Genomic DNA, 12,691 nt, shown 5'->3' with positions numbered 1-12,691 from the left:
ATAAATTCATATCCCAATCACAAGCTAAACTAGACACCTTTCTCAACAACTGCACTGGATCACACTTTTACTCCTTCATTTGTGAGCCCATCTGTTTAATTTATGCTCCCCACCCCACCCCCCCCCCACCACCACCACCATCATCACCAACAGCTTTAATTTAACATCCAAAGGGTGTGTTTTTGTCCAAGGCTGTGCACGCGAGAAACCGATTAAGCAGAATTGCTGTTACCCGCTCCTGTGAATGCTGCAAGTCAAGATCGAACCCTGCTGTAAATGAATCATGGCCGGGATACCGGAAATGTTTCAGCCCATCTACGCAGTCAGCTCTGGCTCCTAACAAACACAACAGGCTCCTGCAGGGATGGAAGTACATGTTAACAAAGATGATCTCCCATCATTGCTTCCTTAATGGGTGTTTTAATTCATAAATTGTTTCAGTCCAGTCTTCACACCCTGTACTCTCATGGCATGTCCTGTTACTCTGGGTAATGTCAATCCTTCCATCAAATTCTGGGTTTATTGATATTGCTCTACATTTTATTATCAGAGATAATAATAAAAAGAAAAAAAAATTGAGGCAGTAAATCCAGCACCTCCGAATAATGATTGTCGTAATGTGTCAGCAGGAAAACAATTCTTAAAGTTTGCCTTTAATCAGCGGTCAGGACCCATGTGGAAATGGGAGCAGCTTCTACTTTGCTGTGCAAGTCACACTGAGTCTTTCCTAATACACCGTCAGTGGTCAGGGACATGTCGAGAAGCCGTTTGTCTAGAGCAAACATGGAGCTTCCCAAGTCTGAAATATTCATTTCAAGTATTTAAAGTCTTCTGTAGTCAGTTTTGTATATTATATATACAATTATATTCTAACACATTATCTTTTATGAATAATGCATCATGAGTGATGTGCAAATGAGCTACTCCATTTGTGGTTCATTATCGGATCAAGTTTGTGTAGCATCGGTTACATTTTGCTTCATGCCATGATGTTGCATGCTTTGTTGATTTGTTAAAATAAAAAATAAAAAACTGCCATCATTACAGGATGGGTCGGTGCCTGATGTAATACCCGACAGGCACAAATACTCCGAATGGTTGACAGACATGCCTTTAATTTTCACAAACCTTAAAGCAGGGGTTCCCAAAGTCTGTGTCAGGAGATGATTTCAAGAAATGAAACAAAATTAAAAACTATTTAGATCGAGTCTATTTTAGCCAAAATTGTTTCAAAAGATGAATAGCAAATATTCAATAAATGTTCAGTGGGTATTTGTATAAGCCTATTAGTGCTTGTGTGATTAATGATTGTAAGCGCCATCCATGTCTGGGGCTAGCGGGAGGTTTTGTCAACAATTTAAGCCAAAGACCATGAGAGACATGAACGACATGGTTATTCTGTATTTTTGGTCATTAAAATAAAAACAGCTTCTGCTTATGCATTTATATCCATTTCTTTAATTTTGGTTTCTGTGTTTGACATTTAGGGTCATTTGCATTCAAACTGTACTGGAAAAGGAAAAAAAGGAAAAGGAGTTCGAGACAAAAAATGACTTACGAAACAATAATTATCTGTGATTGTAGCTACTTAAAGGGTCTTGGAATTAAGCATTATTTCCATTCGGTTTATTTTTGTCAGTTCACCTGCTAACAAAGGAACGCATCTTCAGTCTCCAGCGCTGAAGCTCTGCTAAATGGACACAGTGTTCTTCTGCACGGCCTTTCAAAGTGAAATAATACGCATCTAGTCTCAGTGAGTCATTTTCACTCCATAGATTCTGGCAAAAGCCTCAAGTGTCATCTCTCTGGGTGAACAAGGTTAGCACATCTCCAAGAAAAAAAAAGAACTCTCACTGAAACAATGAGAATCTATTTTCTCACTGCTTATTTGCTTTCATTGTAAGAAGACAAAACCACATTGGGTATATTTCGCCTTTAGATCAAACAGAAATTAAGTAAAGTCGTCCAAATTCAACGCACAGCTGACCAGCGCTGTTCTTGCATCATAAAACAAAGGTGAGAATAAAAGAACAATAATAATGGTAATAGCCATCAAAGCCGCTGCAGATCCACGAGTGTTTACCGTTCAACACTGTGTTCAGGCTTTTTTCTTGTCATCTTTCTTTTCTGGTTCTTTTTTGGTTTGTTCTTATAGTCCAACTTTCTTCAGATTATTTCTGAACCCGTCGTTCCTCCATCCACTCATTCCTTCAAGTGTTAATTTCCCAGTCTGCCAGAGGTTCTGTGACGCTTTGCTCCCCTACAACTGTGTCAAATCTCCTGGAGAGACTAGGCAACCCAGTCTTTGTCTGAGCCTCAGGGTTCGCTTAAAGGCCACAGAGAGTGCATCCAGATGTCAGGTGCTGCACATCACTTCCTCGTCCTCAACCTTTGACCCCGCTTCATTGATGCAAAGGTTATCTAACCTTCAGGAAGAGGTGAAGAGAGAGAGGGAACAGAGACAGACACGCATACAAGAGGAAGGGGAGAAGGGAAAAATAAGATTTTAATTCTGTTTCTTTTTCTAAATGATCAATATACCAGCTGTGAGACAAGAAAAAAAAGAAGTTATGGAGCAGAAAACATTTGCGATTGCTGTGAATTGGCAGGAAATAAATGTGAGGGCTTGTCAACCTCCTCCTCCAAGTCCTAAACCGTGACAAACCGCAGCAGGAACACATCGAACTGCAGCGATCAAGGTGAGCCAGGTGTCAGTGACTGCTACCGTCAAGCCTCGTCACTCCAAGTTTGAGGTTCAGAAGATGTTTTTTCTTGATTCACCAGTCAACATGAGCTGTGAGAATGTCTAAATTCATCCAATGCACAAAGCTATTCTGTTCTTCTGCAGAATAAAAACTGATTCTGGTCAAATTGAGACATTTTTTTTATTTCAAACCAAACAACATGAGTGAGCAACCACCTCAAACCGCTGTTCACTCGAGCAGAAAATGTTTGTTTTATGGAAAAATTGAACAGTTATGATATTTTTCAGGCAAAATGAAGTGAATATTGTTATAGGACAGTAACGTAAAATAGGAACAATAGGACTAACCTCTGACAAAGCTGAGACTTTGTGAAACCAGCCCAGCATCAAGTGCTTATTAAACAATAACTACATTTTATCTTATCAGGTATGAAAATAGTATCTTACCAAGAAATACTTTGAGGCTCTAAGATCCCCGCAATCTACTTTTATTAAGACTTTTTGACTTGTATTCATAAGCCAGTGAAATGAGTGTCACAGAGTTTAATGCTGCTGACCTTCTGAAGCTCCTGTCTTAGCCAGGAGGGAAGCGGCTGCCCGAGGCGATGCAGCAGCTTCGACAGCTCCACGTTGTGTTCCCTGTAGTACCTGGAGAGATATGCATGGGCCTGAAAGCAGGATGAGAGGAGTCAGAGAGATAGAGTGAGGAAATAAGACAAACAGGGAAAGAAAAGTTACAGAGGCAGCTTCCAATAAGCGGTAGATGGGGGGGGGGGGGGGTCCTCCTCAAAAGGACTTCAGGGCCACCAAGTGTGATTTGGTATGAACAGTGCTAAGAAAAGAGAGATGGGAGAAGAGGACAAATCACATGAAGGATGCATGAGATCCATTATCTCACTCCATCCCGTGTGCATCCCCTGTCTCCAACACTCTTGTCTTTGCTCCCTGGTGCTCCCTTCCCTCAAAATCCTACCTCCTAATCTGTCCTCTGCTTCTGCCCCCTGGTGGAAATGCAAATAACTATTAATTGCAGGTGACTCGGGTTCAGCCACTACAGTACTCTACATACAAGTACATGTTGGAAGCCAAATTTTATCTACCGGTATGTGTATTTATCTTCTTGAGCGTGCCAATGTCAGATTCTTTATCTCCAGGTCTCGTCTCTCTTCTGTGGAATCCGTTGCCGTGACAACGATTTATGGGTTCGATTTTCCTCTTCAACCTTTCTACCTTCACTTTAAACCCTTGCCACGCCGCACGCCCCCTGCCCATCCACTTCCTCAAGGGCTTTGTATCACTTTTGAGTCATAATAATTAGGTTGTAACTTTCTTGCTGGATCCGACTGTCTGACAGCTTCCACCCCAATGTGGAGTCCTGTGGGAAATTTTACCACAGCGATGGAGGAAACTGTGGGCTGTCACTGTCGCTCAGGAAGCGACTTTTTCTTTATTCATTTGTCTCTCATTCTAACGTTTCATTCAGCGTGTACTATACAAAGTAGAAAGCATATATATATATATCAATGTATATTGTGTTCACCCAGCAGAAACCTATTTCAATTGAAGGGAAGAAAGCTTACCTCTGGCTCCATAGGGGGGTACTTCCTCCCTTTGCTCTTTCCCAAGCATTTAGTTTTGCCTCCCTCGAGGAGCTGGCACCAGAAACCCTTCTGAGGGTCAAACCTGAGAGATAAGAAACAGAGAGATAGAGACAGAGGAGAGGAGGGCAATAGATCTTAATTATAGAAATCAAATTAGCAGCAAGTTCAGTTTTGCTCTGAAATTCAAGCGGTGGCTCATCTTTCATAAAATTGCGGTTAAAAAAGCGGAGCCATCTAACTTACAGACCAGCTATAAAATCAGGCGTGCATTGAACACACCCTCCATCTGTCTCTAACTCTTTTTCTATCAGTGTGTCTGACTCTCACACTGTCTTCTTTTATCAGTGTCTCTATCTCCATCCATCTCCTCGTCTCTACTCTCCACTGTGCATCTTCCGTCTCTCTTATCCTCTCTCTTTTTGCTCTCTCCTTCCACTGTAATAGAGACAATAGCCACGACCGGTTTGCTGATGAGTTGATTTAGTAATCCACTGGTGACGATTACTGGATTTAGGACTTTATGAGATATTTAAGAAATAGTAGAATAATCATTCATTTCTGATTCCATTAAAATCTAATTAGAACTGGGGTAATGTTATTTGGGGTATTGGTTCATCTTGACTTCGGAATGCATCTGTGCCGATGTACCATTCAACAAAGCAATTAGAATATTTATTCTATATTCAGATTCACCACAAGCTCCTCTGATATCATTTACAACATTTATTCAAATTTTCATGTGAATAATGTTGAATGGGATGTTTCTCTGCTTTAGTGTGACTCTGTCAAATAGAAGATTTTATGAAAGGAAGCCATCTTCTTATCAGACGGTTATTACTGCCTCATGATGGAAAAGGGAAGATAGAGTAAACATAACTTGCAAATATAAATATCCATGACTGAAGATTTTACAAATGCAAAAAAAATGATCCTGCTTCCCTCATTAAAACAGATCAGAGTCTGTTGGTCCCTGCAGCATGACATGTGATGTTTGTGTGTATAGATTGTTTCTATGCATCTGTTTATGCACGCATTACTTTTGCCGGACAGTTGCGTAAAATGCATCTCAAGAAAAGGGCTAAAGTAGTATTTTAAATGCCATTTGAAAATCAGAATATGGGCTCTAATGCGGGCGTGACTGAAAAATGCAAATATTATTCTTCATCTGCATGCATCAGTGGGTGCATAAAAGGGAGAAATGGGTGGTTCTCCTTCAGGTTTTTTTTCTGACAAGACAGAAGGAAGAAAGGAGCAGGGGATTAAATAAATATGCTGCAGTGTTGAGGATCTGTCAGTCTGCTGCCATGTCAAAAGAATGAGAAGGAGAAAGGAAAGATTAGGCTTTTGTGTTGCTCAGTCGTCACACAAAAGTTGCACTTGCATGCCCACACCACACACACACACACACCTTCCTTATTAATCTGTCAAAATACATCTCTGCAAATTATTTGCATGCATGTAGGCTTGTGATTCAAGACAGACACACTCATTTCAGTCTAAGCTACAAATTCTAGATGTCATTCTATGGATATTTGAGGGCTCTCAGACAAATTCCAATTTGATGAGAAGTGCTTGAGAACATAAAATTATAATAAACAGCTCCATGTAACCTCACATGCATATAATATACAAAAGAAAAGGAAATAAAAGAGAGTACCATGACAATAAAACCAATTATTGTACCAAAACCTATTTTGACATGCAAAACATATTTCGGGCATCCTTTCCAGCATGTTGCACACATTGATATCTGAAGTTGTGACGTACAGTCGATTATGTCTGAAATAGACCATGATGATGCTTTTGAGCCTATATATATTTTTTAAACGACAAACAGCAATTAACAACAAATATAAGATAATTATGACATGACATCAACATGAAGCACTAATTGTGGCTAAACTGAGATTCAATGTTGCTGATTAAAACAGAGGAGCCTAAAAGGTAGTTTATAAGACTAAAATCCATCTCTTAAAATGCTATATTTTTATCCTCACAAAGACAAAATATTGTTTTCTATGCTACAATCTAACTACGGGAATTAGATTTTTTTTGGAACGTTGTGTGTGGTCGTTTTTTCTTCTTCTCCTCCACAAACTGAAATAGAATTCTGGTCCCATGTGGTCCAGTGCGATGGCATCCCTTCCCGCCTTCTCTGTCATGCAGGTGGAGTTAATGCAATAGAACTCAAATGGTGGAGAAACAATTCTCAGGCTGGGTACATGTGGAGCCAAACCATCTCATCATTTCAAACTTTCAATATATAAGCCATATCTGTCATGCCATGTCCCTATTGTTTTTTGGGTTTTTTTTTTTAGATAATGACACAGTTTAGCAGGATACTGTCCTGCTGCTCACCAGTAGATGTCAGACTCGACACAGATTTCGGTTTGGAGTCTTAATACTGCTGGACTCTATGTGATAATTTATATAAATGCCATAAACCAGGTGAAAGGTGAAAGCTCAGGACTTCAGGGATCAAACAGACAATGCGAGAGTGCTCACGTGAGGGCCTGGGAAAAGTTGAAATGAGGAGTAACTCCCAAGAACTTTTGCACTTCATCCATCACTGCTGCAGGGTCAGTTCTCAGCTGATGGCCATCTATGATCATCACCTGCACATAATTAGATTCGGTCAGTAGCAGTGGGTAATAAAAACCCACTTTAACTCCTATTAAAACTGGTGGGTAAAAATAAAGCAACTCTATCAATGAAGCCTGATCCACTTGTGCAAAAATGTTCATGAATATATCTCCTGTTCAAATACAAAAATAATAACATTTAAAAAAGGAGAAGAATATATCGTTACTCTTTGCGGCACAAAGCCTGGTAGCTCCGGCAATCAACTTGTGTTGCACTGCTGCACACAAAATACTCACAATGACGTGCTACATGCTCCTCAATCGATATCTAACACACCCTCCCAGAGCCAAAACAATTTCCAATCTCCCCATCTCCCTGTCAAAGCTGCTGATGCTCGGCATCCACCTGTAGGCTCTGGTTAACGGCATTCTAGAAATGTGCTCATCACTCCCAAATATATGTATGTAAACAAGTCTGCATGGAGTGATAAGTTTGGAGCCCGGGCTGTAATTCTTAGAATGTAAAAAAAAAAATCTGAGTTGTCTGAATGAATCCCACGATAATGACCTCATTTTACAAAGTCGGCGCAGGGCTTCATGTGAATGTTTTAGGCAGTACACGACTGGAGAGTGCAGCTCTCTGCGTGTGTGCCTACCTGGTTAGCCGGGTAGTAAGTGAGCCACCTCTCTAGGTGCGCGGAGTAGAGACCGGGGATGAGGCAGCGGCTCTGAAGGGAGCGGAGTTCCACTGGCGATCCGGGTCTCGCACTGATGACATCATAGAACGTGAACTGCAGAGCTGCATGGTCCTCATGAGCTCTCTGATGCTGGGGAGAGCAATGACATAATAGATGAGCTGGCACGATGTAATGTCTCATTAATTCAGCTGCAGCAAATTTCAGGATCGCGTGACATTTCCCACGTTGAGACGTATAGCTAAGTCTGGCTCATTATCTCTATACTCGTAGAGACAAAGCAGGCACACACACACACACACACACACATACACATGATTGGATAAAGAACTAAATTCAATACAGAGATGAAAATGTCATGCATCAAAACGGGCAGCTGTGCTAAGTTAAAAATGGTGCACGTGCAATGAAACACATTCCCTGTGTTTGTGTATACCTGATACCAGCTGTAGGCCCTGTCAGAGGGGTTAATGAGCAGGGTGATGACCTTGGCCTTGGGCAGCAGGGCAGCCGCTCGCCGTGGGGACTCCTCTGAGGGGAAGTAGTTGGCGCTCTTCTCAAAGAGGAAGTCTGTGGTAACATTAGAGGGCACAGGGAAAAACTCCATGTACCTGAGTCAACAGACACACAGAACATTGAGAAGAAATATAAATATAAGCGTACATGCTCATCACACCTCAAACTTCAACACTGAAAACAACAACTCTGCCACCCACAGTGTACACGACTGCATTTTTACACCTTTTTCAAAGTCAGATGCAAAGTCACTAAGTTACGGTCACAATCCATGCATCGACAATGAGCCTGAAATAAACTTGATGGTATCATTTGATCAGTGCTTCATGAAGACATTTTTTTGGATGACTTTGGAGATCGTACCAGCTGTGTGTCTCTGTCAGCTATAAGTACGGTAACTTGTTTATGGGTCAATTTAGGCAGCCATATGTCTGTTGGCTCATGTTTGCAGGCTGAAAAGATCACTTTGAAGATGCCGTTGAAATATTTTTGAGCTTCTTATTGTGTCATTGATCTCTGAAAGACACGCCGCAGTCTCTTAAATCCTGGCAAACGAAAAATCTAAAGTTTATAATCTTATATTTCACCTCCAGTTTTGGTTGAGAAAAAAAGAGGGGGAATAAAATGAAGGAAAATGTGTTCTCACCAGTCTATTCCTTTGTGGTAGTTATTGGTGTTGAAGAACTGGACCTCCTCATACGTCTTTAGACTGGGGAAGTTACTAGAGATGGAGGGATGCATGAGTAGGAAGAGATAAAGAGCTGTCGTTCCTGCAAGAAAGGGCATAATTCATAACTGGCTGGTTAATTCAACCCAGTGGAGAGCTCCGTATGTATGTGTGTGTGTGTGTGTGTGTGCATCAGAATGTGTGGAAGCTGTCATCCACTGATCCATATTGGATGATTTTTTCCCTTCGCAAGATTTATATCATGCTGAGAATACGATGCCTGCAAAGATCACAGGCCTCTTCATTAAATGAGTGAAAACCATTTGATACCAATCAGTGCTGGGGCTCCAGCCGCACCCTCTGTCACCTTATCTTTTTTCTTTCTCAAAACATTTGACAGGGGAGGCTGATGCTCTAGTCAGCCTCTCTCTCAGTAGCAAAACGACGACCTTTGTTCTAACACTGAACAACTGCAATTAGAATTCCTGAAATCACAAGAGGAATGCTAAGAAGAGAAACAGTTTGACCTGAGCTGTTGTGAACACTCATTATTAAGCAAAGATCCTTAAAAGGCTCATTTGTTTGACACATTTTCATTAAATGACTGTGTCTGACCTTGATGTCCTCCAGGAATTCCAGCACTGATTGCAGAGGAGGCGTCCACTGGTGATTTTGATTGCATATTTCATTTTAAAAAGCTTCCAGTTGGAAATTTAGATAAAACAGATTTTAGGCGTTGCGCTTTTTCCACATGAATCATGCAAGAACAGTTCTGAACTATCTTGAGAATAGCAACCCAAAAGTATAAATGAGTAAATTCAGTATACATTTGCAATTAATCATGATTAATCAAAGGCTATCTTTGTGATTAACCACGTTATTATTTGTTTCCATCTGGCACCGCACTTTAAAAAAAACATAAATGCATCTATGTCTATTCATTGAAAGCAAATGCATGTATGCAGGTGCAACAAAGGAGGTAAGAGCTTCCTCCTTTTTCTGAGTGGACCAAAGGAGTGAATAGGATTAAATGAATGGGCTCTGATGTTGAAGAATCAGGCACCTGAATACACAGTCTCTTTGTTGCCTGTCAGAGTGTGTGTAGCTCACCTGTTTTCTGTGGTCCTATGACCATGAACTTGGGTAATCTGTCGCAGGTTTTTTCTTTAGACCAAATATCTTTGTGCCGTTTGTCATCACATGGATTCTGCAGAGGCACAGATAATGGGTGTAAGGCATTAAAGCTTACTGGCCCTGCATCCAGTGCATTGAACACACCAAATGAAAAAAATGAAGCCATTGTTGTCATGCACACCATAAATATTTCAATCTCCCGTGGGTTTAAAAGACACCACAAAATCAAACAAGCAGACATTTAAAATGAATTCTAACTGAACAGTTTCTGAGATTTAATCAGGAGGCCCTTGTTGTCAAGAAAAGATAAATTCATGAATCACAAGAAAATATAATTACTATGCTAAATCAAATTGAATACTTCAAAATAAATATTGCATCTTGTCTTCTTTGGCAGATTATTAAGACAACATTATCATGCTGAAAAATCCGCTCGAAATAAATCAACATCATACATCTCAATCAGTGTTATCAGTTGTATTCCTAAATATTTTTGTCAGTCTTCACAATAAGAATATCATATTGCAAAGAAAGGTTCATGACACACACAAGCCCATACTTACTCGCAAATAACCATGCATACACACCTGCCAGAGTGGGTTTCTTTGTTCAGGAAAGAGCTGGAAGTACTTGTGTGCAAGCTGCAGTGGTGGGAGTGTATGAAGCTTTAGGTTGGTCCATGAACGAAGGAAGGAGGCCAAGTGAACAAATGTGTAAAGACCCAGGCGGTCATTGCCATAGTTTGACAGGTGGGTCATGAATATGCTGATCTGGGGGGGGAGGAATAGAAACAGGATAGCTTTTAAAGTCTATGACAAAGCAGCTGTCCACTGGGTATCAACATTTGCCATCACTTCACAAAGTAAACTTTGCTACGCAGGAGTAGATTAACTTTCGCCAAGATGCAGTCTCAAGTACAGAGAGCAAAACCGAAATGGATATAATCACAACCTCTGACAGATAAAGGTGAGATGGCAGCATAATGCTTCTCATAGCCAGGGGGTGATGGGAGAGATGCGGCTACTGCAAGAGGAAGTGTTTAGAGTGTGTTGTGGGTGTGTTCAGGGCAGCTAATGTGTGCGAGGGAGAAAGAAAGGTGCAATCGTGTGTTGGTCCAGCATATCTGTCCACGCCTCAGCGCTTTTACAGGCTGATCAAAGAGACAAGCTTGGGTTACTGCAACACACACACCCGCTCATGCTTCTTTTGTGATTGGAGGGAGCTCGCAATGTGAAGTCTGGCTGAAACGGTACCATCAGCCATTAAGATATGAATTATTTGGACGATGTGAGCCTGTCTGTGTCTGTCTGTGTCTGCAGTTGTGCATGGATTGGGTATCAGTACATTTGGGAAAATGCACATGAATGTCAAAAACTCTTGAACAAATGTGGAAAGACACACACACAAGCGCAAACCGTGAATTTCCCGGGGACGGGACCCTATCAGAGCTCCTCCTCAGCGCTGAAGGTTGCCACAGATACAAAGAGACACAGTGTCAGGGTCTGATGCATCAGCGTTCGGCTGACCTGGAAAGCTGTTCTGAATACTGATCGCCCCCTAAATACTGATGGGAGGAAAGTGTGTAACTGTGTGAGCGACACCCTGGGAGGGAGAAAGAGACACGCAAATTACGTGGTTTCGGACACGTGTGACTTTTATGGCACGCAGCACAACCGAGAGGGAAGAGAGCGATCCAATGGTGGACATATCAGAGTCATTTCTGTGATTGCATCTCTGGGTAATTGCTAATAGATATGTTTTGTATGCCAGCACAAACATGTGCATCCATCTCACTCCAAGCAAAACAACAGTGCAGAATGCAGCCTTCCTTACCTTGCATCAGCCTCTTTGAGAAATATATGGAACTCCTGTCAACGTATCACCACGCAGGAGCGACAGATGCACAAGCCAGGAAGGCATGTTTACTTGCTCCTCCGCCCCAATTACTCATAATGCAACACCCTCCACACAACCACACCACCATCGCCGCCAAAACCACCACGAAGCGTCAATCGTCAATACACGGAGGCCTTAAAGGCACCACAAAAATCTAAATAAGTGAGTTTGCATGAATGCCAGCGTTTACAAACGATCAGTCAATTAGAAGTTAATATTTAAATAGTACTAACGAAAACTAAGAAGAGGATATCAAAGTCCTTAGGAAATGAAAATGCATCATTTTCATATTAATAGAATTTTAAAATGGGGGGGGGGGGGGGGTGCATAAATAACATAACACATAAAATATTATGAACATAAATTACTTTAGAAAAGGTTAGGGTTATATAATAGCATATTCCTATATGTGTACCCATGGTTTTGCCCACAGACGGGCACTATTATGTTCACAGCCTCCATGGATCGTGGCTGTTGTGGGTCTTTTTTAGCTGTTTTCAATAGGACAGCAAAGTGGAAAAAATACAAATGTGATATGTCTGAATTAAAATATTCAAGACAGCGTGCGGTGCCAGAGCGATGACACGCTATCCAGTTGGAAGCTATGAAATCACAAGTATGGCGCAGGGACAAAGGAAACACATGAAGGCGACATGCTGGGGGGGGGGGTACTTAGCTTGTACTCTCTGGTGAACACTGAAGAAGAGAATTAACTAGCTTGGGGAATGGCAGCTTTCTGTTGTGCTTTTATGGGGGACTGAAACGCCGTGACCTGTTCACAGTTTGCCTGTTCAAGTCACATGAGAACCGTCGTTTTTCCGGTCTCTGCTGTGTTCATGTCACATCGTGACGCTCATTATCATGTGAGGTCTGATGCCTTTGAGGGGATGTGGCAT

At 41.4% G+C, this 12,691-nt stretch overlaps 1 protein-coding gene across 1 annotated transcript in view; it reads right to left on the bottom strand.

The window, feature by feature from the left end:
* Positions 1 to 2,370: 2,370 nt before the first annotated feature.
* Positions 2,371 to 12,691, bottom strand: part of LOC137912811 (bifunctional heparan sulfate N-deacetylase/N-sulfotransferase 4-like) — a 30,544-nt gene continuing 20,223 nt past the window's right edge. The window contains exons 6-14 of the mRNA XM_068756951.1: positions 10,487 to 10,669; positions 9,876 to 9,972; positions 8,745 to 8,868; positions 8,019 to 8,193; positions 7,544 to 7,714; positions 6,811 to 6,920; positions 4,285 to 4,387; positions 3,262 to 3,372; positions 2,371 to 2,421 (exon numbers count right to left, since the gene is read on the bottom strand). Of these exons, the coding sequence (XP_068613052.1) occupies positions 2,371 to 2,421; positions 3,262 to 3,372; positions 4,285 to 4,387; positions 6,811 to 6,920; positions 7,544 to 7,714; positions 8,019 to 8,193; positions 8,745 to 8,868; positions 9,876 to 9,972; positions 10,487 to 10,669 (1,125 nt within the window). The remainder of the gene's footprint in view (positions 2,422 to 3,261; positions 3,373 to 4,284; positions 4,388 to 6,810; positions 6,921 to 7,543; positions 7,715 to 8,018; positions 8,194 to 8,744; positions 8,869 to 9,875; positions 9,973 to 10,486; positions 10,670 to 12,691) is intronic.

This window comes from Brachionichthys hirsutus, unplaced genomic scaffold (assembly GCF_040956055.1).
Source record: "Brachionichthys hirsutus isolate HB-005 unplaced genomic scaffold, CSIRO-AGI_Bhir_v1 contig_247, whole genome shotgun sequence".
NCBI classification, from domain to species: Eukaryota; Metazoa; Chordata; class Actinopteri; order Lophiiformes; family Brachionichthyidae; genus Brachionichthys; species Brachionichthys hirsutus.
Note: the sequence above shows the minus strand (reverse complement) of the source record. Positions and strands in the feature narration are given on the sequence as shown.